At 45.5% G+C, this 21,762-nt stretch overlaps 1 protein-coding gene across 1 annotated transcript in view; it reads right to left on the bottom strand.

The window, feature by feature from the left end:
* The window catches only part of DNAJC17 (DnaJ heat shock protein family (Hsp40) member C17), a gene marked incomplete at its 5' end in the record, with an annotated part of 38,835 nt that overhangs the window by 3,643 nt on the left and 13,430 nt on the right, over positions 1–21,762 (bottom strand). The window contains 9 exons of the mRNA XM_079700943.1: positions 1,717–1,827; positions 2,315–2,395; positions 2,928–3,005; positions 3,432–3,475; positions 4,079–4,175; positions 4,416–4,507; positions 6,245–6,332; positions 6,558–6,616; positions 6,915–6,984. Of these exons, the coding sequence (XP_079557069.1) occupies positions 1,717–1,827; positions 2,315–2,395; positions 2,928–3,005; positions 3,432–3,475; positions 4,079–4,175; positions 4,416–4,507; positions 6,245–6,332; positions 6,558–6,616; positions 6,915–6,984 (720 nt within the window). The remainder of the gene's footprint in view (positions 1–1,716; positions 1,828–2,314; positions 2,396–2,927; positions 3,006–3,431; positions 3,476–4,078; positions 4,176–4,415; positions 4,508–6,244; positions 6,333–6,557; positions 6,617–6,914; positions 6,985–21,762) is intronic.

Raw genomic sequence — 21,762 nt, 5'->3', positions numbered from 1 at the left:
CATCACTGGAGAAAGTTCTACTGGGCAGCACAGGCCTAGACCATGGCCTGGGGCCTGGTGGGGGGAAGGGGGAAGCATATGGGGCCTGCAAAGGAAGGGAGGGGCTGACAGAGTAGGAAGAGTGAGGCGGGTAGAGATACACAGTTTAACTCTGGAAAAACGCCAAACAAATCACTAGCAGAAAAGGGGGCATGAGAGACTCAAAGTGCCAGTACAGCTGCCCGGAGCACGAGCACTCCCTGGTGCCCAAGGAAGGAGGCTCTAGGGAATGCCAGGCACAGACAGCTTGCGAAAGGGGGCTGTGGGGAATTCCCAGAATTATTAGTGACGGGAGCCCTTGGGAAATGCAACAAAAAACAGTGGCAGGTTTCCCTCCTTCCTGCGCCCATGAGCATATGGGAGGGAGGACTGGATCAGGGACAGACACGAAGCTCAGAGCTGTTACAATGAAGAGGCAAGCTGGTCTCCAGAATCCTCACCAGGACTGAGGAACTTTGCTTTGCTCAAAACCTCTGACAACAGGGCTATGACCCCACCCTGAGGCCTGGCCAGAAGACTTGGAGCCAGAGCCCAGTTGGCCGCATGAGCTTCTGACACCCCAGGCCTTTCCAGGTGTGGCAGAGGGGGAAGGGAAGCCTGGATACACAGCGCCTCCACAACCCAAACCTGTGGCCTCCCCCTTCCCTCCTCTTGTGTGGCTGTACTGAACTGAAGGCCCCCGTGGGATGGTGATAAAGAAAGCTCTTTGTAACACAGCCTATGGAGTGCCGTCTGGGGCTCTGAAATGCTGGGCCTTAACCATGGGGAAACGGTCTCTAAAGAAGGGTCCCGAGTCAAGCTCAGACCAGGTCCTTTGCCTCCTCTGTCCAGGGTCTGGGACACACTCCAGAGAGCTCCCCATCCTCACGGCCAGGTGAGGGGTGTGGTGGTGGGGTGCCTGAGGCAATGGGAGCGGAGCCCTTGCTGACCCAAGGAGGGGCATTCTTCCCCGCAGAGGGGTTGGAACACATCAGCCTGAGGCTCTCACACAGACCCCCGGGCACTTCAGAGAAGGGAGAGAGAGCTCTTGTCCCACCGAAGTGGGGGCAAGTGTGACCAGGGCTGTGTGTGTGTATACGTGTGTGGTGGGGAGCGGAACATAAGCCTTCGTGGAGCCGCGAGGACTAAGAGCCGGTGTTGGGCGTGTGTCAGCTCAAGTGCGTGCTTTACCACAAGTCGGGCACCAGGCAGCACCTCAGTGTCGGCAGGGTAGCCAGTGTTATTTCTAAAGAGGAGATATTGCCTCTTGACATTAGGTCCCCATCTGGGACAGCCATGGACACACCTGGAAGGAAGCTGGGGAAGGAAGCAGGCACCCTCATCACTGGCCCCTTCCCTGAAGCACCAGGTCATCCCAGCGCCAAATGCTTCACACTGCAACCAAATGACCCGCAGGCCAGGACAATGCCTTTGGGTGATGATGAGAGACCCCAAAGGGGACCAGAACATGGAAAATAAGGTTTAAGAGGTCTGCATAGGGTGGGCCCCGCTGGCACTCAGAGAGAAAAGGGGATCAGCAAGGAATCACAGTCCTCCTGCTTGGATTGGCGGACCTGCCAATCTCTCCATATTCCTGATGACTGGGATTTGCGAGGAAAGGGCCCTGAGAAGAGCCCAAACAGGAAGAGGCACCCCGAAGCCTGAGCAGGCCCAGCTGCGTGAGGCCTGGCTCCTTACCTGGGACAGTCCTGGGTGGTTAGGGCCCATTGTGCTCTGGGGCCGTCCCTCCAACCAGGAAATCTTCAGAGGGTTATCGACTAGGCCCACTTCATTCTGGACAGCCAGCTCCTGTCAAATACAGCATCCGGTCCTGGTCCCATCACTCCAGTCGGCTACAAAGCGGCTCTCTCTACCCCCACAGAAAAAACCAGAACCAGCGCTCTCATCCTCCAGGCAAAGCACAGCAAACTTCATACAGTGGTGTGCTGAAGCTCTGACCTTCCTTGTGTGCCACGTGAGCTTTCTGACTGGGGAGTGGGGGAAGGGGAGAAGGCAGTGCGAGGGCTCCAACCTGGAGGCGTGCTGGGGAAGGTGGAGGGTGTGGAGCCAGGCAGCAGGAAATGAAGCCATCCCCGGAATATTCTCCTGTCCATCCCTTCACTCGCTGTGCCTCTACTCCTGGGAGCTGGACGGGCTCTGGGAAATCTTGGCTCTGAGCTGGTCCAGAGATCCCCTGGGAGTGTGGACACCTAAGCTCAGAGGGCCCACAGAACTGGATTCCTCCCCTGGAATGGCAGGGCTGTCGGTAGCCCCCAAAGCCCCACATAGCACTCACCGCAGCCTTGATGGTTGCAAACTCCACCACAGCGGTGCCTGCCTTCTTACTGGACAGTACCAGGTTGAGCACCTCTCCGTACTGTGAGGATAAGGGGGTCCCGGTAAGCATGGCTCAGCCTTCAGGATGGCCCAGCTCACACCAGAGACAAGCCTGGGCCACCCAGAGACCACTAGGCCATTTTTAGCCGGGGTATAACCTCTCATTGCTAGGTTCCCAGAAAGGGGAGATCAGAGATGGGAAAGAAAGGTTCCCCCGCCCCTTGGGAATGCAGAGGACAGCAAAGGAGAGCTTGGCAGACGTGGGAATTTAGACAGGCAGAGACGCACAGCTGCCTCAGCAACTGAAGGAGGTGAAGAGGATGGGGATTTGGCGCCAGACAACAGCCTCCTCTCGCCCCACACACACAGCCAAGCCTTTTGCTTCTAAGGATGGCAAGGGAGGGGGCACATGGCAACATGAGTGACTGGAGGGCCGTGGCCTGGGGAGAAGGTCTATGACACAGAAAAAAAGGCAGGTAGAGATGGGAAGGAAGGTTAGGCCTGGAGATCCTGGGGTTTGGGCTGAGGTGGGGCCTGAGATGATGGGTTAGGGGGAAGTCAGCAGGGCAGACCTTTTGAAAAAGCCGCAGAAGGACATCTCTGGAATAGCCGTCCTGTGAGTTGGCCTCCTTCTTGCTCTTCCACTTGAGCTGAAAAGACAGCAGTGGGTGTCACCATTAAACACTGACCTCAACAGAACCAGACCCTGCACCTGAGCTTTACAGTCTGAGCAGACACCCCCCCTTCAAAGCACTGGCAATCTAGGGAGCACCCCGCAAAATGCATTCCCCTTGAAAACAGACAGGCAGGTGGCCTGCTCACCCACAGCTACGCTTCCAGTCCTATAAGATGCTCTCCTTCCAGGGCCTCAGGGAGGGCTGCCCTGCAGCCTTTCATGGCCAGCTCTGAGAGGCCATCCTGTTGCCCAGGCAGTGGGAAGATGGAAGGATGGGATGTGGGTAGTGGTGTGGCTCCCAGAGATCCAGCGTCCCCGCCAGAAGCACCTGTGCCCATGGAAGCATCTGTTCTGCTGAGAGGAGATGGTGTGAGGTGGCCCGTAGATCCGCAGGGCTCACCTTTAGCTTGGGGGTTCCTTTGCTTTCAGGATTTTCTGCCATTCCTAGAAAATTTAGGAAAATTAACAAGGTAGAATATGATGGAGTCAGAGGTTCTCTCTCCCAGAGGAGACACAGCCCAGGGCCAAAGGACCTAGAAAAGATCACTCCTGACCAAGGGCAGTATTTGCCCCGCCCTGCTGTGGAGCCTGGTAGGGCAAGTAGAGGCAATCCCACCCCAACCCTGAGGAGCTGTCACATTGGGACAGCTGCCCAGCTGCCTGCTGAAGGCCATGGTCAGCACTCTGCCAACGAAGGGCTATGAACACCTACGGGGGGCAGAAGGTAGAAGTACAGACCACACAGTTCTACTGAAACAAAGTGCCCCGGAGCCATCCCCGCCCCGCCCTGGTGATCTGCTCCAAAACAGAGCCAGCCCTGCTTGGGACCAAGATAAATGGGGCCAGGAGATCTCAAGTAGAGTGAAAATCCAATAGGCCTCAGAGAACTGGTATGAAGAGACAGGTGGCATGTGTCCAAGTGGGGTGCCCAGGGGGTTCCAGCAGGTGGAAGCTTCCAGAACAACTTCCCTGAGCAGCCAGTGTGGCCACTCTGGGCATCAAGAGCTGCCTCAGAGGGGGAGGCAGGTTTGGGGGACGGACTCTCACCTCTCAACCTCTGTTCCCGTTCCTGGCGTATCTGCTCCTGGATCACCCTCTGCTGCTCCTTCAGCTGCCGGGAACCCTCTTCTCGCAGGCGTCTGATCTGCAGAGTGGGAGTTGGGGAGGGTGACAGTTCTGTGCAGATCCAATTCCAGGTTGGCTCACCTTGCAAAGGTCCCTGGGACATTCCACCTGCAAGCTAGGCTCAGCAACCTGCAGGTGGGACAGATTATCCAGATCCCACAGAAGAAAGTGGAAATGGCATGCCCTCTCCAGCCACGGCAGCCCCTTTGCTCCACCAGCCTCCTCCCCCTGCAGATGGCCGCAGTGCCTGGACGCTCACCTCTTGCTCTAGTGTCCCAGTGCTCCGGCTCTCCTCCTCCTCCTCCTCGTTGCTGCCGTGGGCCTGGGCCTGCCGCTCCCGGGCCTCCAGGTCTACGAACAAGGGTTGAATGACCCAATGTCTGGTCTAAGCAGTTTCTACATGGCCCCAGCCTACCAGGCTCTGGCTGCTTCCCCAAAATCTCACACAGCATGAACCTATACAATAACTCTGACCCCTCCCTCAATGCCCATGTGCTCCCAAATTAATCTCCATTGAGAAAAGTCTTAACAAGGAAGAGAATAGGATCCAGCTGAGTGGCCGGGGTCTGGAAAAGTTAAAGCAGCTCACGCTGACCAAGCTGGTTCTCCAAACAGTGAACAAGGTGTGGGTGGGTGCTTATGTCAGCAGCCCAGGGCCACGGGTCAGGGCTGCCAGTGGGTGGAGCCCCTGGCCTCTGTTCCTGTGGTTCGGCACCACAGCCTGACCTGCGACCTTGCCATGGCTTTGATGCTCTTCCCACCACTGAGCTTGAGTTCCCACAGAATCTTCTTTTTTTTTTTTGGCTGCATTGGGTCTTCGTTGCTGCGAGCAGGCTTTCTCTAGCTGTGGTGAGCAGGGGCTACTCTTCGTTGCAGTGCGTGGGCTTCTCATTGCGGTGGCTTCTCTTGTTGCGGAGCATGGGATCTAGGCGTGTGGGCTTCAATAGTTGCAGCACGCGGGCTCTAGAGCGCAGGCTCAGTAGTTTTAACGCACAGACTTTGTTGCTCCGCAGCATGTGGGATCTTCCTGGACTAGGGATTGAACCCTTGTCCCCTGCACTGGCAGACGGATTCTTACCACCGCACCACCAGGGAAGTCTCACGACGGAATCTTCTACCTCCCGCCTCAACTCACATTTACCAAGCCTCACTGTGGACCCGGCTACAACGGCTCCTACAGGGATGGCAGCCTCCATGCAAGAACATCACCCCAGGTCCTGGAGCCTTCCCACCTTCCAAGAGAAACCTGCTTGTGGCCCTGTCCCAGGACAGCTGCTGTGACAAATGCTTCTTTTAGGTCTGGGACTCACCGCTTTGTTTTCTGTTCACTTTACTTACCTAAACTCTTCAGGTTTGTTTGTTTTTGATGGATGTACTAGGATGGTATATGTACGTAATAAATATATGGATGCGAAGCAGGCAAGAGGAAGGGGAGAAAAATCGAGTAAAGAATGCTTGGACCAATCTTATGGGGGTGATGAAAATGTTCTAAAATTGATTTAGAGTCATAGTTGCACCATTTGGTAAATTTACTAAAAATCACTGAATTGTTCACTTGAAATGGGTGGACGATATGATATACAAAATATATGTCAATAAAGCTGTTTTTTAAAAGACGAACGCCTGGATCTCTTTGGATCCTTCTGAGAGGATTTCACAGAGTGAAAGCTCTGTGCAGAGCTGGGACGAATGAGAAAGATCCAGGACGGCATGGCCAACAAGGACGCTGACTGTACTCATGCCGTGTGGGTTCAAATCCTGGCTCCAGCAAGTTCTTATCCTTTTGGTGCCTTAGCCTCTTTTGTCTATAAAAAGTGGGTTTCGTAACACCCAGCTCCTTGGATAGTTGTAATAATTAAAGGAGGCAGTAAAACATCTGTCACAGTGCTTAGCTAATAGCACACCTAGTCACTGGTATTATTCCTAAGACTGTCCTTTAGGAGCCACCCCTGAGAACAGGGTTCTGCCCAGAGCCGGGGCCGCAAAGCTCTGAGTTGCTGGAACTGAAGCTGCAGGAGGAAAGGTGGGGGAGCTGCAGGAAAGCGGTCCAGGGAAACTGCAGGCTACCAGCACCACAATGTCACCTACCAAGCTTCACTTTCTTCCTTCTCTCATCAAGTTTCTGGGTCCTCTCTGCTGCCTGCTTCTTGGCTTTCCTGACCTTGTCATATGCAGCCTGGCAGAAGAAAGGAACACGGAGGAGCAGTCAGCCAGGGAACACACACAGAGCCCAGCCACCTCCCCGGCCCTGCCGCTAGCCCTAGAGCCATCAGGAGGCAGTCTGGTGACAGGGTCTCCAGGCTAGGACAGCAAGGACTGTGACGCATGGCCAAGTATAGAGGATGAAGCACACAGTGGTCTATAAATGTGGAGTAATTTAGATAGAGAAGGATGAGCTTACCCTGGCAGCAGCATCGGTCAGTACCTCCAAGGCCTGAGAAAGCTGATGGAAGAGTTCAGCTAAACATAGGGATCAAAAAAGAGAGAGGAGAAGAGTAAAGTTAGACTTGATGATGGTGTGCTCCCTCAAAAGAGCACCTCAAAGAAGCCACAGGCTGCTAGAAAAGCAGACAGCAGCAGATGATGGACTAGCAAGGAAGGGTGAGCGCATCAGCAATTGACCAGATGCTCCTAACATGCGAAGTGCAGCCTTGGGGCCCAGCGCCCAAAGCCAGGCTGTGTGCGTTGGCCTCCCATGGCACTCACACCACACCCAGGTGGGTTGGCCTCCTTCTCCCCATGCCTAAGAGAGGCTCACCTGCTCTGGGATTATCCAGATTCTTGTCTGGGTGGCAGGAGAGGGCCTTCTGCCTATACGCCTTCTTCACCTGGAAGAGTCAAGATTTGGTTATTTACTCTCTCACCCCAGGACGGAAAGGAAAACATTGTTCAAGTGCTAAGGGAAATCCAGGGAGTGCTCTCCATCGCTAAAAGAAAGGCTGCCACACTGAAACAGTCACCTCACAACCACAGAGGAGACCTGCAGTGGAGGCAAAGGCCGTAGAGGGAGCTGACCACTGCCCTGCAGCAGAGGGGCTGGGCCTGCTTCCTGCTGAGCACCCAATCTTACCACTGTGGATGTCAGAGGGCTCCTGGCAGGGGGCAGATGTCCCTGTAGCCACCCGGAAACAGGCACTCTCACACACTCATGGTGTAATGTAATGTAAACCAGGGCAACCTTTCTGGAGGGAAATTTAGCCATCAAAACTTAAAATGTACTTTCCTTTGACTTACTCTGGAATTTGGACTTGTAGAAGCATGCCAAAATAAATATGCAAGGATGTCCACTAAAACATAGTTTATATTAGTCCCAAAGTGGAGCCAACCAAAATCTCCAACAACGGAGAGACCCATTAAAAAAATTACCATAGACAGAAGTCTGTATGTAGAAAGATCTTCAAGTCCTCATCACAAGAAAAAAAAATCATAACAATGTATGGTAACAAATAGCAAATCATTATGTTGTACAAAATGTGCCAATTATACCTCAACTTAAAAAAAAGAAAGAAATATCTTCAAGGTATGGTGCATGAAAAAAACAAGGCTTAGTATATACAATGATCATTTTGGGGTTGAAAATAAACAAGAAAATAAAAGAAATGTAAATAGTTAGAGACACTCAGGCATGTGCACAGCCCTTGTTTTCTCTTCTTTCCTCAAAGCAATCATATGAAACTTGTGCTTTCCTTTGGAAAGAAGCTGAAAGTGGAGGAGAAGGAAACATTTACTTCTCATTTTATACTTTTCTGTAGTTCAAATTTTCAAACCTTAAACAAGTCTTACTTTATTATCTTTTTTATTGATAACAGGGGTTATCTTGGTGGCGAGGCTATGGTACTTTTTTAGCTTTTATTTTTGCACCTCTCTGTATTAAAAAGAAAATGTTTTATTTCTTATATTAGTAAAAATAAGCAAACATAGCCACCAAGATTCTCTTTTATATATTCCCCACACATAAGGGAAGGCAGAGCACAAAATCCCAGAAGCTACCCTCTGCTTCCTGAGGCCTTGCTCTCAGTTCTGCCTGCACACCTTACCTACTGCTCAAACCTCCTGGGAGGAGGAGCCTCTAGACCAGAACCTCTACCAGTAGCTAAGAAGACTGGCTTCCCAGGCTTCCGAGAGGGAACCAATAAACACTTCTATCCAAAGTGTGCTAAATAAGGGGCTTCGGAGGCAAGCAGCCAGCACCCCCAGGGAAGGGCCTGCGGGAAGGTGCCTAACTCCACTCCCACCTCCAGAGCTAAGGAGGGCCAGGAGCCACCTAGCCCAGGACCTCTGGGGTGTGCTGCCACCTGCTGGGCCACGGCTAGAACCACACCTTCACCTGCCAGGGCAATCAAGCCCATCTAGCTCTCCTGGCTGAGCCTGAGGAAGCAGAAACCACTCCCAGGACAGGCTTTGAGCAGAGTGGGTATAGATGTGCTTCCCTGCTCCCCAGCCTTCCCAACTGCCCACCTATGTTCACCTCCCACCCCAAATTAGGTCTTCACCATTAAAAAGAAATGACAACAATAACAAAATCTAGCTTTTTTCACTATTAAAAAATAATAATAAGGGAAGGGGAGGTGATAGTTTTATATACAGTCTCACACTTGGAATGTCATCTTTACTCTTTAGGCACCTTATCATTCATCTTTTCTCCCTTTTACACTTTCTTTTCCTTTCTCCATTATGCCCAGGGCCTTATTTCTTTTTATTTTAAACCAAGCCTTTATTATATATTCTTTACATTTAAGGGTCCTTTATTTGTTTCTTCAAAAAGTAAAACAGGGCTTCCCTGGTGGCGCAGTGGTTGAGAGTGCGCCTGCCTATGCAGGGGACACGGGTTCGTGCCCCGGTCCAGGAAGATTCCACGTGCCGCGGAGCGGCTGGGCCCATGAGCCATGGCCGCTGAGCCTGCGCGTCCGGAGCCTGTGCTCCGCAACGGGAGAGGCCACAACAGTGAGAGGCCCACGTACCGCAAAAAAAAAAAAAAAAAAGTAAAACAATACAAAGAATATATAAAGAGAGAGCTAAAAAGCTAATGTTCTTTCCCCATTTCCCCAGCCCTCTCTCCAAGGTTCCAGTGTTAACTGGATGGTGGGTGTCCTTCTAAACCTTCCCCCTTGATCATTCCAACAAATGATTTGGGGTCTTATTTTGGGGTCTTTGGGGTCTTGTTTCTGCCTCTCCACCCCCACCTCTCTCTCTCTCTGATCCCAGGCCCTTTCTCTGAACTGGTTGAGAGGAAGAGGAAGGGAGAAGAGGGCGTCTATTGCCTCAATTTGTAACACCGCCCTCGGAATGAGCTTCCCCAGGACCAGGATTAGCAGGCATGCACTACTGATATTGGAGGATTTTGTGGAAGATGGTTTCTTTTATATCATGGGGCTCTTTTAAAGAGTTACATGTTCTTTTTTGTAAACCTAAGAGGGACAGTAAAAGGGAGAGAGGAGCTAAGAAGGAATAGCACGAAAGAAAAATAAAAGAAGCATGGGGGGTGCTGGGTAGTAGTACATTCTTCATTTTCTTTTCTTTTTTTAAAGAATACTTTACAGATTTTTATTCTAAAGGAATGATATTAAATATTGTTTTGTGGGTTTTTTTGTTTTTTGGGGGGTATGCGGGCCTCTCACTGCTGTGGCCTCTCTCATTGCGGAGCACAGGCTCCGAACGCACAGGCTCAGCGGCCATGGCTCACGGGCCCAGCCGCTCCGCGGCACGCGGGATCTTCCCGGACCGGGGCACAAACCCACGTCCCCTGCATCGGCAGGCGGACTCTCAACCACTGCGCCACCGGGGAAGCCCTTGTTTTGTGTTTTATAATTCGTTTTAGATGTTCTATATCAGAAGATTGGTGTGTTTTTTTTCACTTAAACAGGAAAACAAAACTGTTCAAACAAAAAACTAATTATATAATAATGGGAAATACTCTACATATATTAATTTGCTTCCTTCTCAATTCTCTTTCCAGAATGTGTTCCTTTGACATATGTCTTTAACAGTCTCATCAGACTTTATTTAAAGCAATAGTACAACTGGACCTAGGTCACCTCACTCCCTGTCTGGGTGGACCCCCATCTTACCCCCACCCCTCCAGCCTCCCACACTCCCAACATCTACAACCAAACACAACTGCCCCAATCAACTTGATGTATCCTGGACCCCTATTTCCTCAAGGCCTGACTGGGCCTCCATTTCCAAATCACCCTTTAAAGGTGTAAGGGGTTGAACATTCTGTGTTTCAAGAACCTATTGGAAAAATTTACCAGTCTCATGAGTAGGGGGAGAGGTGAGGCCAGAAGGTCAAGGTCAGGCTGGTATTCATTTTTAGAGAGGAATATTTAAGGGTAGGAGGGTAGGAGGGGAGCTCTCCGAGAGCCCTTCAGTACAGCACCGAAGCTACCCCACCTCCCAGGTCCACTCATGGAGCAGCTAGGATATGGAGGGGCTGAGCTGGAGCCAGGGATACAGAGGAAAATCAGGAATTTCCCTGACACCGAAGAGAAAGGACACTGCTTAGCAAGGAAGATGGCTATGAAAACAATGAATTACACTGAGGTTGTAAGATGCCTGTAAGAGACGGCCCTAAGAATGGAAACGAAGAGAAAACAGTGGCTAATTTTAGCCCTGAGGGCCTCACAGAGGAGGCAATATCTGAGCTGGATCTGAAAGGTGAGTAACAGTTCTCCAAGCAGGGCCAGAAAGGGCATTCAAGACAGAGGATGTGGAAGAGCCCAACTTCTCTTCAAGCCCCAGACAAGCTTAGAGAAGAAATATGTTTTCCTTTACTGAGGAATAAGTACTGAGAACAGAAAAAGACATGAAAAAGGAGAGACATGGTTGCAATAAAACATGGGAATAAAAATAATGTTTTTGTCAAAGAATATTTTGGTTAATTAAAAAAAAAATTCAACCAAAGAAAAGTAATAGAAGAAAACCAGGAAAAGAATAAATTCATACCAACAAGTTAACGCACAAACTTGGGGTAAAGAAATGCTAGGGAATGAGAGCATACGTGTAGGCAAAGAAATGCAAACTGGGCCGAGAAGAGGAGAAAAAGATTAAAGTTAACTCAGGTATGACACTGAAAGCACAAGAAAGTTAACGTGATTCATAAGGTATGTGTGATTCATAAAACAGAGAGTAGAACAATTAGAAGGGAAAGCCCCACAGTGCCTATGAGCAGGGCCAGATGTGGAGAGCCTTCTGAGTTCAAAAGTAATGAACCAGGATGAATGACTGAGGAGGCATTTGGGGTCTCCAAGCCCAAAGAACTTGAACCTCAAAGTTCTCTGTGAGCTAATCAAAGTTTATCGTAAAGCACAAAGGCAAGATTAATGGAACATATAAGCATGGCCAAAAAACAAATAGTAATAAATGTAAAAATTCAATGTATAGTAAAAAGTATTACTAAAATCCAATACACTGAGTGGAAAAAAAAGGTTTTGGCTCTTCATCTCAAACCATATACCAAAATAATTCCAGAGAGATAAAAAAACTAAATACAAAAAAAGAAACTAAAAGAACCTAAAGAAAGAAAATGATGGGACTTTTAATCTTCTTTTAGGATGGGGAAGAAATTCCTAAGCATTAAAACAAGGGAAGGAATCACACATGCATGCACACACACATGCATACTTACACAAAATGAATGGATTTACAAATAAAAAATTTTAATTTCTCTAAGTAAAAAATCATAGACAAAATTAAAAGATGAGGGAAATGATAAGAGAGAAGTATCTGCATTTAATATGACACACAACACAGTCTTCACTATGCAAAGAAATCATGCAGAAAAAGACAAGCAAGAAAAAGACAAACTACAAGAAAACAGAAGGAACATGAAGAAACAATTCATAGAATATAAATGGTTAATAACATGAAAAATGTGCACAGCAAAGGAAACAATAAACAAAATGAAAAGAAAACCCTCAGAATGGGAGAAAATATTTGCAAACGAAGCAACTGACATGGGACTAATCTCCAAAATATACAAACAGCTCATGCAGCTCAATATCAAAAAAACAAATGACCCAGTCAAAAAACGGGCAGAAGACCTAAATAGACATTTCTCCAAAGAAGACATACAGACAGCCAACAAACACATGAAAAAATGCTCAGCATCACTAGTTATTAGAGAAATGCAAATCAAAACTACAATGAGGTATCACCTCACATTGGTCAAAATGGCCATTATAAAAAAATCTACAAACAATAAATACTGGAGAGGGTGTGGAGAAAAGGGAACCCTCCTACACTGTTGGTGGGAATGTAAATTGGTACAACCACTATGAAGAACAATATGGAGGCTCCTTAAAAAACTAAAAATAGAGCTACCACATGACCCAGCAATCCCACTCCTAGGCATATATCCAGAGAAAACCATAATTCGAAAGGATGCATGCACCCCGATGTTCACTGCAGCACTATTTACAATAGCCAGGACACAGAAGCAACCTAAATGTGCATCAACAGAGGAACAGCTAAAGAAGATGTGGTACATATATACAATGGAATATTACTCAGCCATAAAAGGAATGAAATAGTGCCATTTGCAGAGATGTGGATGGACCTAGAGATTGTCATATATACTGAAGTAAGTCAGAAAGAGAAAAACAAATATCGTATAACATCACTTGTATGTGGAATCTAGAAAAATGGTAGAGATGAATTTATTTGCAAAGCAGAAATAGAGTCACAGATGTAGGGAATAAACTTATGGTTACCAAGTGGGGAAAGGAAGGGTGGGATGAATTGGGAGATTGAGACTGACATATATACACTACTACGTATAAAACAGATAACTAATGAGAACCTACTGTGTAGCACAGGGAACTCTACTCAATGCTCTGTGGTGACCTAAATAGGAAGGAAATCTAAAAAAGAGTGGATATATGTATATGTATGACTGATTCAATTTGCTGTACAGCAAGAAACTAACACAACATTGTAAAACAACTATACTCCAATAAAAATTAATTAAAAAGAAAAACATGAGGGACTTCCCTGGTGGCGCAGTGGTTAAGAATCCGCCTGCCGGGCTTCCCTGGTGGCGCAGTGGTTGAGAGTCTGCCTGCCGATGCAGGGGACACAGGTTCGTGTCCCGGTCCGGGAAGATCCCACATGCCGCGGAGTGGCTGGGCCCGTGAGCCATGGCTGCTGAGCCTGTGTGTCCGGAGCCTGTGCTCCGCGACGGGAGAGGCCACAGCAGTGAGAGGCCCACGTACCACAAAAAAAAAAAAAAAAAAAAAAAAAAAGAATCCGCCTGCCAATGCAGGGGACACAAGTTCGATCCTGGGTCCGGGAAGATCCCACATGCTGCGGAGCAACTAAGTCTATGCTCCACAACTACTGAGCCTGCGTGCCACAACTACTGAAGCCCACACGCCTATAGAGTCTGTGCTCTGCAACAAGAGAAGCCACCTCAATTAGAAGCCCATGCACCACAATGAAGAGTAGCCCCTGCTCGCCGCAACTAGAGAAAGCCCACACACAGCAACAAAGACCCAATGCAGCCTAAATAAATAAATAAATAATAGGTAAATAAAATTTTAAAATAAAACAAAATAAAATCATGGTTAAAAAAAAAATGAGGGCTTCCCTGGTGGCGCAGTGGTTGAGAGTCCGCCTGCCGATGCAGGGGACACGGGTTCATGCCCCGGTTCGGGAAGATCCCACATGCTGCAGAGTGGCTAGGCCCATGAGCCATGGCCGCTGAGCCTGCGCGTCCGCAGCCTGTGCTCCACAGCGGGAAAGGCCACAACAGTGAGAGGCCCGCGTACCGCAAAACAAACCAACAAACCAACAAAAAAAAACATGAAAAAATTTCAGCCTCACACACAAAAATTAAGCCCTTTTCACCTCTCAGTTGACAACAAGGAAAAAAAGGATGGTATTTAACGTTGGTGGCTTTGTGGTGAATATGTAAATTGACACCATAAGCCTGGTTTTTCTTTTTTTTGGGGGCTGTACTGCATGGCTTGCGGGATCTTAGTTCCCTGCCCAGGGATCGAACCCATGTCCCCTGCAGCAGAAACACGGAGCCCTACCACTGGACTACCAGGGAATTCCCAACACAATGATTCTGGAAAGCAATCGGGCACTATATATCAGGAAGCTTTGAAAAGTGCAGACCCTTTGATTCAGCAAGGCCTCTTCTAAGAGCCTATTCTAAAGAAATACTTAGAAATTTATACAGTATTTATAAACATTGCTGTTCATTTATAGCACTATTTATAAAAGAGAAAGTCAGAAATCATCTACATTAAAAAACGACAAAAATGGTAGCTAGCACTTACCACGCAGCAAGCTGTCTGAAGTGCTTTACTTATAGTAACTTACTTAACTCTTAACACATCCCTATGAGGTAGAAATTATTATCATCCTCATTTTACAAAGGAGGAAATTGTGACATAATGAGGCGTTCATTATGATACTGAAAATTCATTCAATGAAAAACCATGCAATCGTTATTTCAGACAATAGTTGCTCTACTCTAGCCATACACCATAGAAAAAACTGTGGCTACCACCCCACCCATGCCATCAAAGGCCAAATAGGGAGTCTAGACTTCCACCCTTACCAGCTGTAACAAAGCACCCCAAACCTTTGCCAGGGTGGTGTCAGAGAAGGCCAAGAAGGGAGTTCACCCCCGCCAGAGGAAAATATAAAAATATACCTGAAAGAAAGGATTATAGTTGACATTTACTTTTCACAATGAGCTTGTATTACTTTTCACATCAAGAAAAACACTGTTAAAAAAATAATAATTAAATTCTCCAATCAAAAGACAGAGTGGCTGGGACTTCCCTGGTGGTCCAGTGGTAAAGAATCTGCCTTACAATGCAGGGGATGCAGGTTCAATCCCTGGTCAGGGAACTAAGATCTCACATGCTGCCGGGCAACTAAGCCCAAGTGCCACAACTACTGAGCTTATGTGCCTCAACCAGAGCCTGCGTGCCACAACTACAGAGCCCACCTGCCCTGGAGCCTGCACGCCACAACTAGAGAAGAGAAAATCCACATGCCACAACTACAGAGAAGCCCACGCACTACAACAAAAAGGCTGCACGCTGCAACGAAAGATCCTGCATGCCTCAATGAAGATCCTGCGTGCCACAGCTAAGATCCGATGCAGCCAAAAACAAACAAACAAACCCCAAGACCCATCTATATGCTGCCTACAAGAGACTCACTTCAGATGTAAGGACACACACAGACTGAAAGTGAAGGATGGAAAAAGATATTTCATGCAAATGAAAACCAAAAAAAGCTGGGGCAGCTATACTTATATCAGACAAAATAGGCTTTAAGACAAAGACTGTAATAAGAGGCAAAGAAGGTCATTACATAATGATAAAGGAGTCAACCCATCAAGAGGATATAACATTTGTAAATATTTATGCACGCAACACAGTAGCACCGAAATATATAAAGCAAATATTAACAGACCTAAAGGGAAGAATAGACGGCAATACAATGATAGTAGAGGATTTTAATACCCCTCTTTTGTCAATGGATAGATCATCCAGACAGCATATCAATAAGGAAACATCGGCCCTAAATGACACATTAGTTCAGATGGACTTAACAGACATATATATAACACTCCACCCAAAAGCAACAGAATGGGGTTCCCTGGTGGCATAGTGGTTAAGAATCCACCTGCCAATGCAGGGGACACAGGTTTGAGCCCTGGTCCGGGAAGATCCCACATGCCACGGAGCAACTAAGCCCATATGCCACAACTACTGAGCCTGCACTCTAGAGCGCATGAGCCAAAACTACTGAGCCTGCATGCTACAACTACTGAAGCCTGCATGCCTAGAGCCCGTGCTCTGCAACAAGAGAAGCCACTGCAATGAGAAGCCCATGCACCACAACAAAGAGTAGCTCCCACTCGCCGCAACTAGAGGAAGCCTGCACACAGCAACAAAGACCCAATGCAGTCAAAAATAAATAAATAAAATAAATAAATTAAAAGAAAAGAAAAGCAACAGAATACACATTCTTCTTAAGCACACATGGAACATTCTTCAGGACAGATCACATATTAGGCCACAAAACAAGTCAATAAAGTTAAGAAGACTGAAATCATATCGAGCATCTTTTCTGACCACAATGGCATGAAACTAGAAATCAATTACAAGAAGAGAACTGGAAAATTCAAATATGTGGAGATTAAACAACATGCTACCAAACAACCAGTGGTTCAAAGAAAGATCAATGAAAGCAAGATCTGTTTTTTTTTGAAAAGATAACAAGACAGATGAACTTTTAGCTAGACTCCCCAAGAAAAAAGAGAGGACTCAAATAAATAAAATCAGAAATGAAAGATGAGCCATTATAACTGATATCACAGAAATACAAAGGATCATGAGACTACTCTGAACAATTATATGCCAAAAAATTGGACAACCTAGAAGAAATGGATAAATTCACAGAAACATACAACCTACCAAGACTGAATAATGAAGAAACATAAAATCTGAACAGACCAATTGCCAGTAAGGAGATTGAATCAGTAAATAAAAATCTCCCAATAAACAAAAGTTCAGGACCAGACAGCTTCACTGGTGAATTCTACCAAACATTTAAAGAAGAATTAGGGACTTCCCTGGTGGCGCAGTGGTTAAGAATCCGCCTGCCGATGCAGGGGACATGGGTTCAATCTCTGGTCCAGGAAGATCCCACATGCCGCAGAGCAGCTAAGCCTGTGCATCACAACTACTGAGCCTGTGCTCTAGAGCCCGCGAGCCACAACTACTGAGCCCGTATGCCACAACTACTGAAGCCTGTGTGCCTAGAGCCTGTGTTCCACAAGAGAAGCTACCTCAGTGAGAAGCCCACACACTGCAACGAAGAGTAGCCCCCACTCACCACAACTAAAGAAAGCCCGCGCACAGCAATGAAGACCAAACACAGCCAAAAATTTAAAAATTAAAATTAAAAAAAATTTTTGTTTAAATAAATTTTAAAAAGTTTAAAAAAAAATAAAGAAGAATTAATACTAATCCTTCTCACTCTTGCAAAGAATAGAAGAGGAGGACACATTTCCAAACTACCTTTGCAAGGCCAGCATTATTGCCCTAATACCAAAACCAGACAAGGATGCCACAAGAAAAGAAAATTATAGGCCAACACCCCTGATGAACACTGATGCAAAAATTGTCAACAAAATATTAGCAAACAGAATTAAACAATAATATGTACATTAAAGGATCATACACAATGATCAAGTGGGATTTATTCTAGGGATGCAAGGACAGTTCAACATCCACAAATCAATTAATGTGAAACACTATATTAACAAAATGAAAGATAAACATCTTATAATCATCTCAAGAGATGCAGAAAAGGCATTTGACAAAATTCAACATCCATTTATAAAAACTCTCAACAAAGTGGGTATAGAGGGAATATACTTCAACTTAATAAAAGCCATATATGACAAGTCCACAACTAATATCATGCTCCATGGTGAAAAGCTCAAAGCTTTTCCTCTAAGAATCAGGAACAAGACAAGGATGCCTACTCTACCCTCTTTCATTTACCATAGTACTGGAAGTCCTAGCCAGAGCAATTAGGCAAGGAAAAGAAATAAAAGGCATCCAAATCAAAAAGGAAGAAGTAAAACTGTCATTATTTGCAGATGACATATTATATATATAGAAAACCCTTAAAGAGTCCACCAAAAAAACTGTTAGAATAAAAGAATTCAGTAAAGTGGCAGGATACAAAATCAATACACAAAAGTCTCTTGCATTTCTAGGCACTAACAATGGATTATCAGAAAGAGAAATTAAGAAAACAATCCCATTTACAATTTCATCAAAAAGAATAAAATACCTAAAAATAAATTTAGCCAAGGAGGTGAAAGATCTGTACACTGAAAACAAAAAGACAATGATTAAAGAAGTTGAAGAAGACCAAATAAGAGGAAAGATATTCCATGTGCATGGTGTGGAAGAATTAATATTGTTTAAATGTCTTTACTACCCAAAGCAATCTATGGATTCAATGCAATCCCTGTCAAAATTCTAATGGCATTTTCACAGGAAAAAGAAAAATCCTAAAATTTGTGTGGACCCACAAAAGACCCCAAATAGGCAAAGCAATCTTGAGAAAGAAGAACAAAGCTAGAGGCATCACATGTCCTGATTTCAAACTATTTACAAAGTTACAGTAATCAAAACTGTATGGTATTGGCATAGAAACAGACACCTTGATCAATGGAACAGAATAGCCCAGAAATAAACCCATATATACAGTCAATTAATTTACAACAAAGGAGCCAAGACTATGTAATGGGGAAAGGACAAAGAAGCCAAGAATATGCAATGGGAAAAGAACAGTCTCTTCAATAAATGGTGTTGCAGGGAGGGGAGGGATAAATTGGGAGCTTGGGATTAACATACACACACTGCTGTATGTAAAATAGATAACCAACAAGGACCTACTGTATAGCACAGGGAACTCTACTCAGTATTCTGTAATAACCTATATGGGTAAAGAATATCTGAAAAAGAATGAATATATGTATATGTATAACTGAATCACTTTGCTGTACACCTGAAACTAACATAACATTGTAAATCAGCTATACTCTAATAAAAAAATTTTCCCCAATAAAATTTTAAAAAATAAACAATGGTGTTGGGGAAACTGCATTCCCCATTTTGCATTTTGCCAAATGCAAAAGAATGAAACTGGATTGCTATCCTACACCATACACAAAAATTAACTCAAAATGGATTAAAGACTTGAATGTAAGACCTGAAATTATAAAACTCCAAAATGAAAACGTAGGGAGTAAACTCCTTAACATTGGTCCTGGCAATGATTTTTTTTTTGGATTTGAGAGCAAAAGCAAAAGCAACAAAAGCAAAAAATAAACAAGTGGGACTACATCAAACTAAAAAGCTTCTGCACAGCAAAGGAAACCATCAACAAAATGAAAAGGCAAACTATGGGATGGGAGAAAATATATGCAAATCATATATCTGATAAGGGGTTAATATCCAAAATATATAAAGAACGCATACAATTCAATAGCAAACAAACAAACAAAAAACCCCCAAAACAAAAACCCTACAAACAAACAAACAACAAAAAACCCAATCTGATTAATAAATGGGCAGAGGATCTGAACAGACATTTTTCCAAAGAAGATATACAGATGGCCAACAGGTACATGAAAAGATGCTCAACGTCACTATCCATCAGGCAAATGCAAATCCAAACCACAATAAGATACTACCTTACACCTGTTAGAATAGCTATTATCAAAAAGACAAGAATAAGTGTTGGTAAGGATGTGGAGAACAGGGAACTCACGTGCACTATTAGTGGAGCCACTATGAAAAACTGTATAGAGGTTCCTCAAAAAATTAAAAATAGAACTACTGGGAATTCCCTGACAGTCCAGTGGTTAGAACTCTGAACCTTCGCTGCCAACGGCCTGGATGGATCCCTGGTCACAGAACTAAGATCCCACAAGCCACATGCCATGGCCTAAATAAATAAATATTTTAAAATAAAAAATAGAACTACCAAATGATCCAGCAATTCCACTTCTGGGTATTTATCCAAAAGAAATGAAAACACTAACTTGAAAATATAATGCACCCCCATGTTCAATGCAGCATTATTTACAGTAGCCAAGACATGGAAACAACCTAAGTGTCTACTGATGGATGAATGGATAAAGAAGATGTGAGATTATACATATACATACACACACACACACATACACACACAGATAGATAGATATACTCATGCAGCCATAAAAAAGGAAATCTTTCCATTAGACAATATGGATGGACCTTGAGGGCATTATGCTGAGTGAAATGAGTCAGACAGAGAAAGACAAATATCATATGATCTTATTTACATGTGGAATCTAAAAAACAAACAAACAAGAAACAACTCATAGATACAGAGAACAGATTGGTGGTTGCTAGAGGCAGACAGTTGGGGGAGGGTGGGGGGAGCAAAATGTCAAAATGTACAGACTCCCAGTTATAAAATAAATAAGCCATAGGGATGTAATGTACAGCATGGCAACTACAGTTAATACTGTACTGTTCATTTGAAAGTTACTAAGAGAGTAGATCTTAAAAGTTCTTATCACAAGAAAAAACAAATTTTAACTATGTACAGTGATGGGTGTAATTTACTTAGACTTATTGTGCTGATCATTTCACAATATATACATCAAACATATCGAATCATTATGTTGTATACCTGAAACTAATATGTTATATGTCAATTATATCTAGAAAAACAGGGGACTTCCCTGGTGGCACAGTGGTTAAGAATCCGCCTGCCAATGCAGGGGACATGGGTTCGAGCCCTGGTCCGGGAAGATCCCACATGCCGCGGAGCAACTAAGCTTGTGCACCACAACTACTGAGCCTGTGCTCTAGGGCCCATGAGCCACAACTACTGAAGCCCCAGCACCTAGAGCCTGTGCTCCGCAACAAGAGAAGCCACAGCAATGAGGAGCCCGCACACCACAACGAAGAGTAGCCCCCACTCGCCCCAACTAGAGAAAGCCCGTGTGCAGCAACAAAGACCCAACACAGCCAAAAATAAATAATAAATAAATTTATTTTAAAAAATAAAAAAGCAAAAAACCAAGGATGTTGAGCTTCTTTCATCTATTCTAAGCTAGGAAGTAGCATGGTTCACTGAAAGAAAGAAGGCTCTGGAGTCTAACATGTGTTTTCAAATTTTGAATCTTCCGCATATTACTTGCGTGACCTTGGGCAAATTACTGGATCTCACTCAGCCTTAGGTTCTTCAACTATGAAGTATGGGAAGTATCCCCTACACGTAGGGCTGTTGTGAGGATTAAAGAAAATAACCCATGTGAAGTACCTAACAAAAACCAGGCACTCAATATAAGGTCCAAACCTCTTGTTTATCCACTCCTGGGAGGGAGGTAAACTGTGACACCAGCCCAGGACAATGCCAACCTGACAGGAACTCCAGGGATGGACATGGGTCCACAATGGGCCCAGGTGAGTCCAGTATGAATTCTTGAGGTGTACAAGGCTGGTTTCAGGTCTGCTGGGGGCAGTTTTAAAATTCTATCCTTGGTTAGCCCCCAGGGGCTCTGAACTACTTTCACAAAGTGTAGGGGGTACAGGTAGGTAGCCTGAGATCTTCCAGAGTGGCCATGAACCAAAACCCAGCTGGCCTAAGAATGCTGGCCAAGTGTGTCTGTCCTGATTAACTAGTTATTACTATGGTTAGCTGCTAAGCCTGCCCTGGGCAAGGCCCGCTGCTGGGTTTTAGCCTCGAAGGCCAGTTCTGACTTTGAACCGGTTGGCCTGGAGTTTGGTGTTTTGTGTTACAAATAGCACTCCCAGCTTTGCCCAGCCCTCCTGGAGTGACTGGTGCCTGAAGAATTTCTCATCATGTAAACACAACTCTCCTACAGCAGGCCCTTGAAAAGCTTCCGTGTCAATATTGTTTATTACAAAATATTCTACCTTATTAGCAGCTCAAGAGGCTGGATTCAGGGCAAAAAGATGCAACAATATTTTTCTTAACTATGGTAAGTTAGGAAGGCAGAGGAACTTTCAGAAGAACAAAGAAATAGAAGGACCCTACAT

The sequence above is a fragment of the Hyperoodon ampullatus genome (assembly GCF_949752795.1).
Source record: "Hyperoodon ampullatus genome assembly, chromosome: 3".
NCBI lineage: Eukaryota > Metazoa > Chordata > Mammalia > Artiodactyla > Ziphiidae > Hyperoodon > Hyperoodon ampullatus.
The sequence above is the reverse complement of the archived record's forward strand: the minus strand, read 5'-3'. Positions and strand labels throughout refer to the sequence as shown.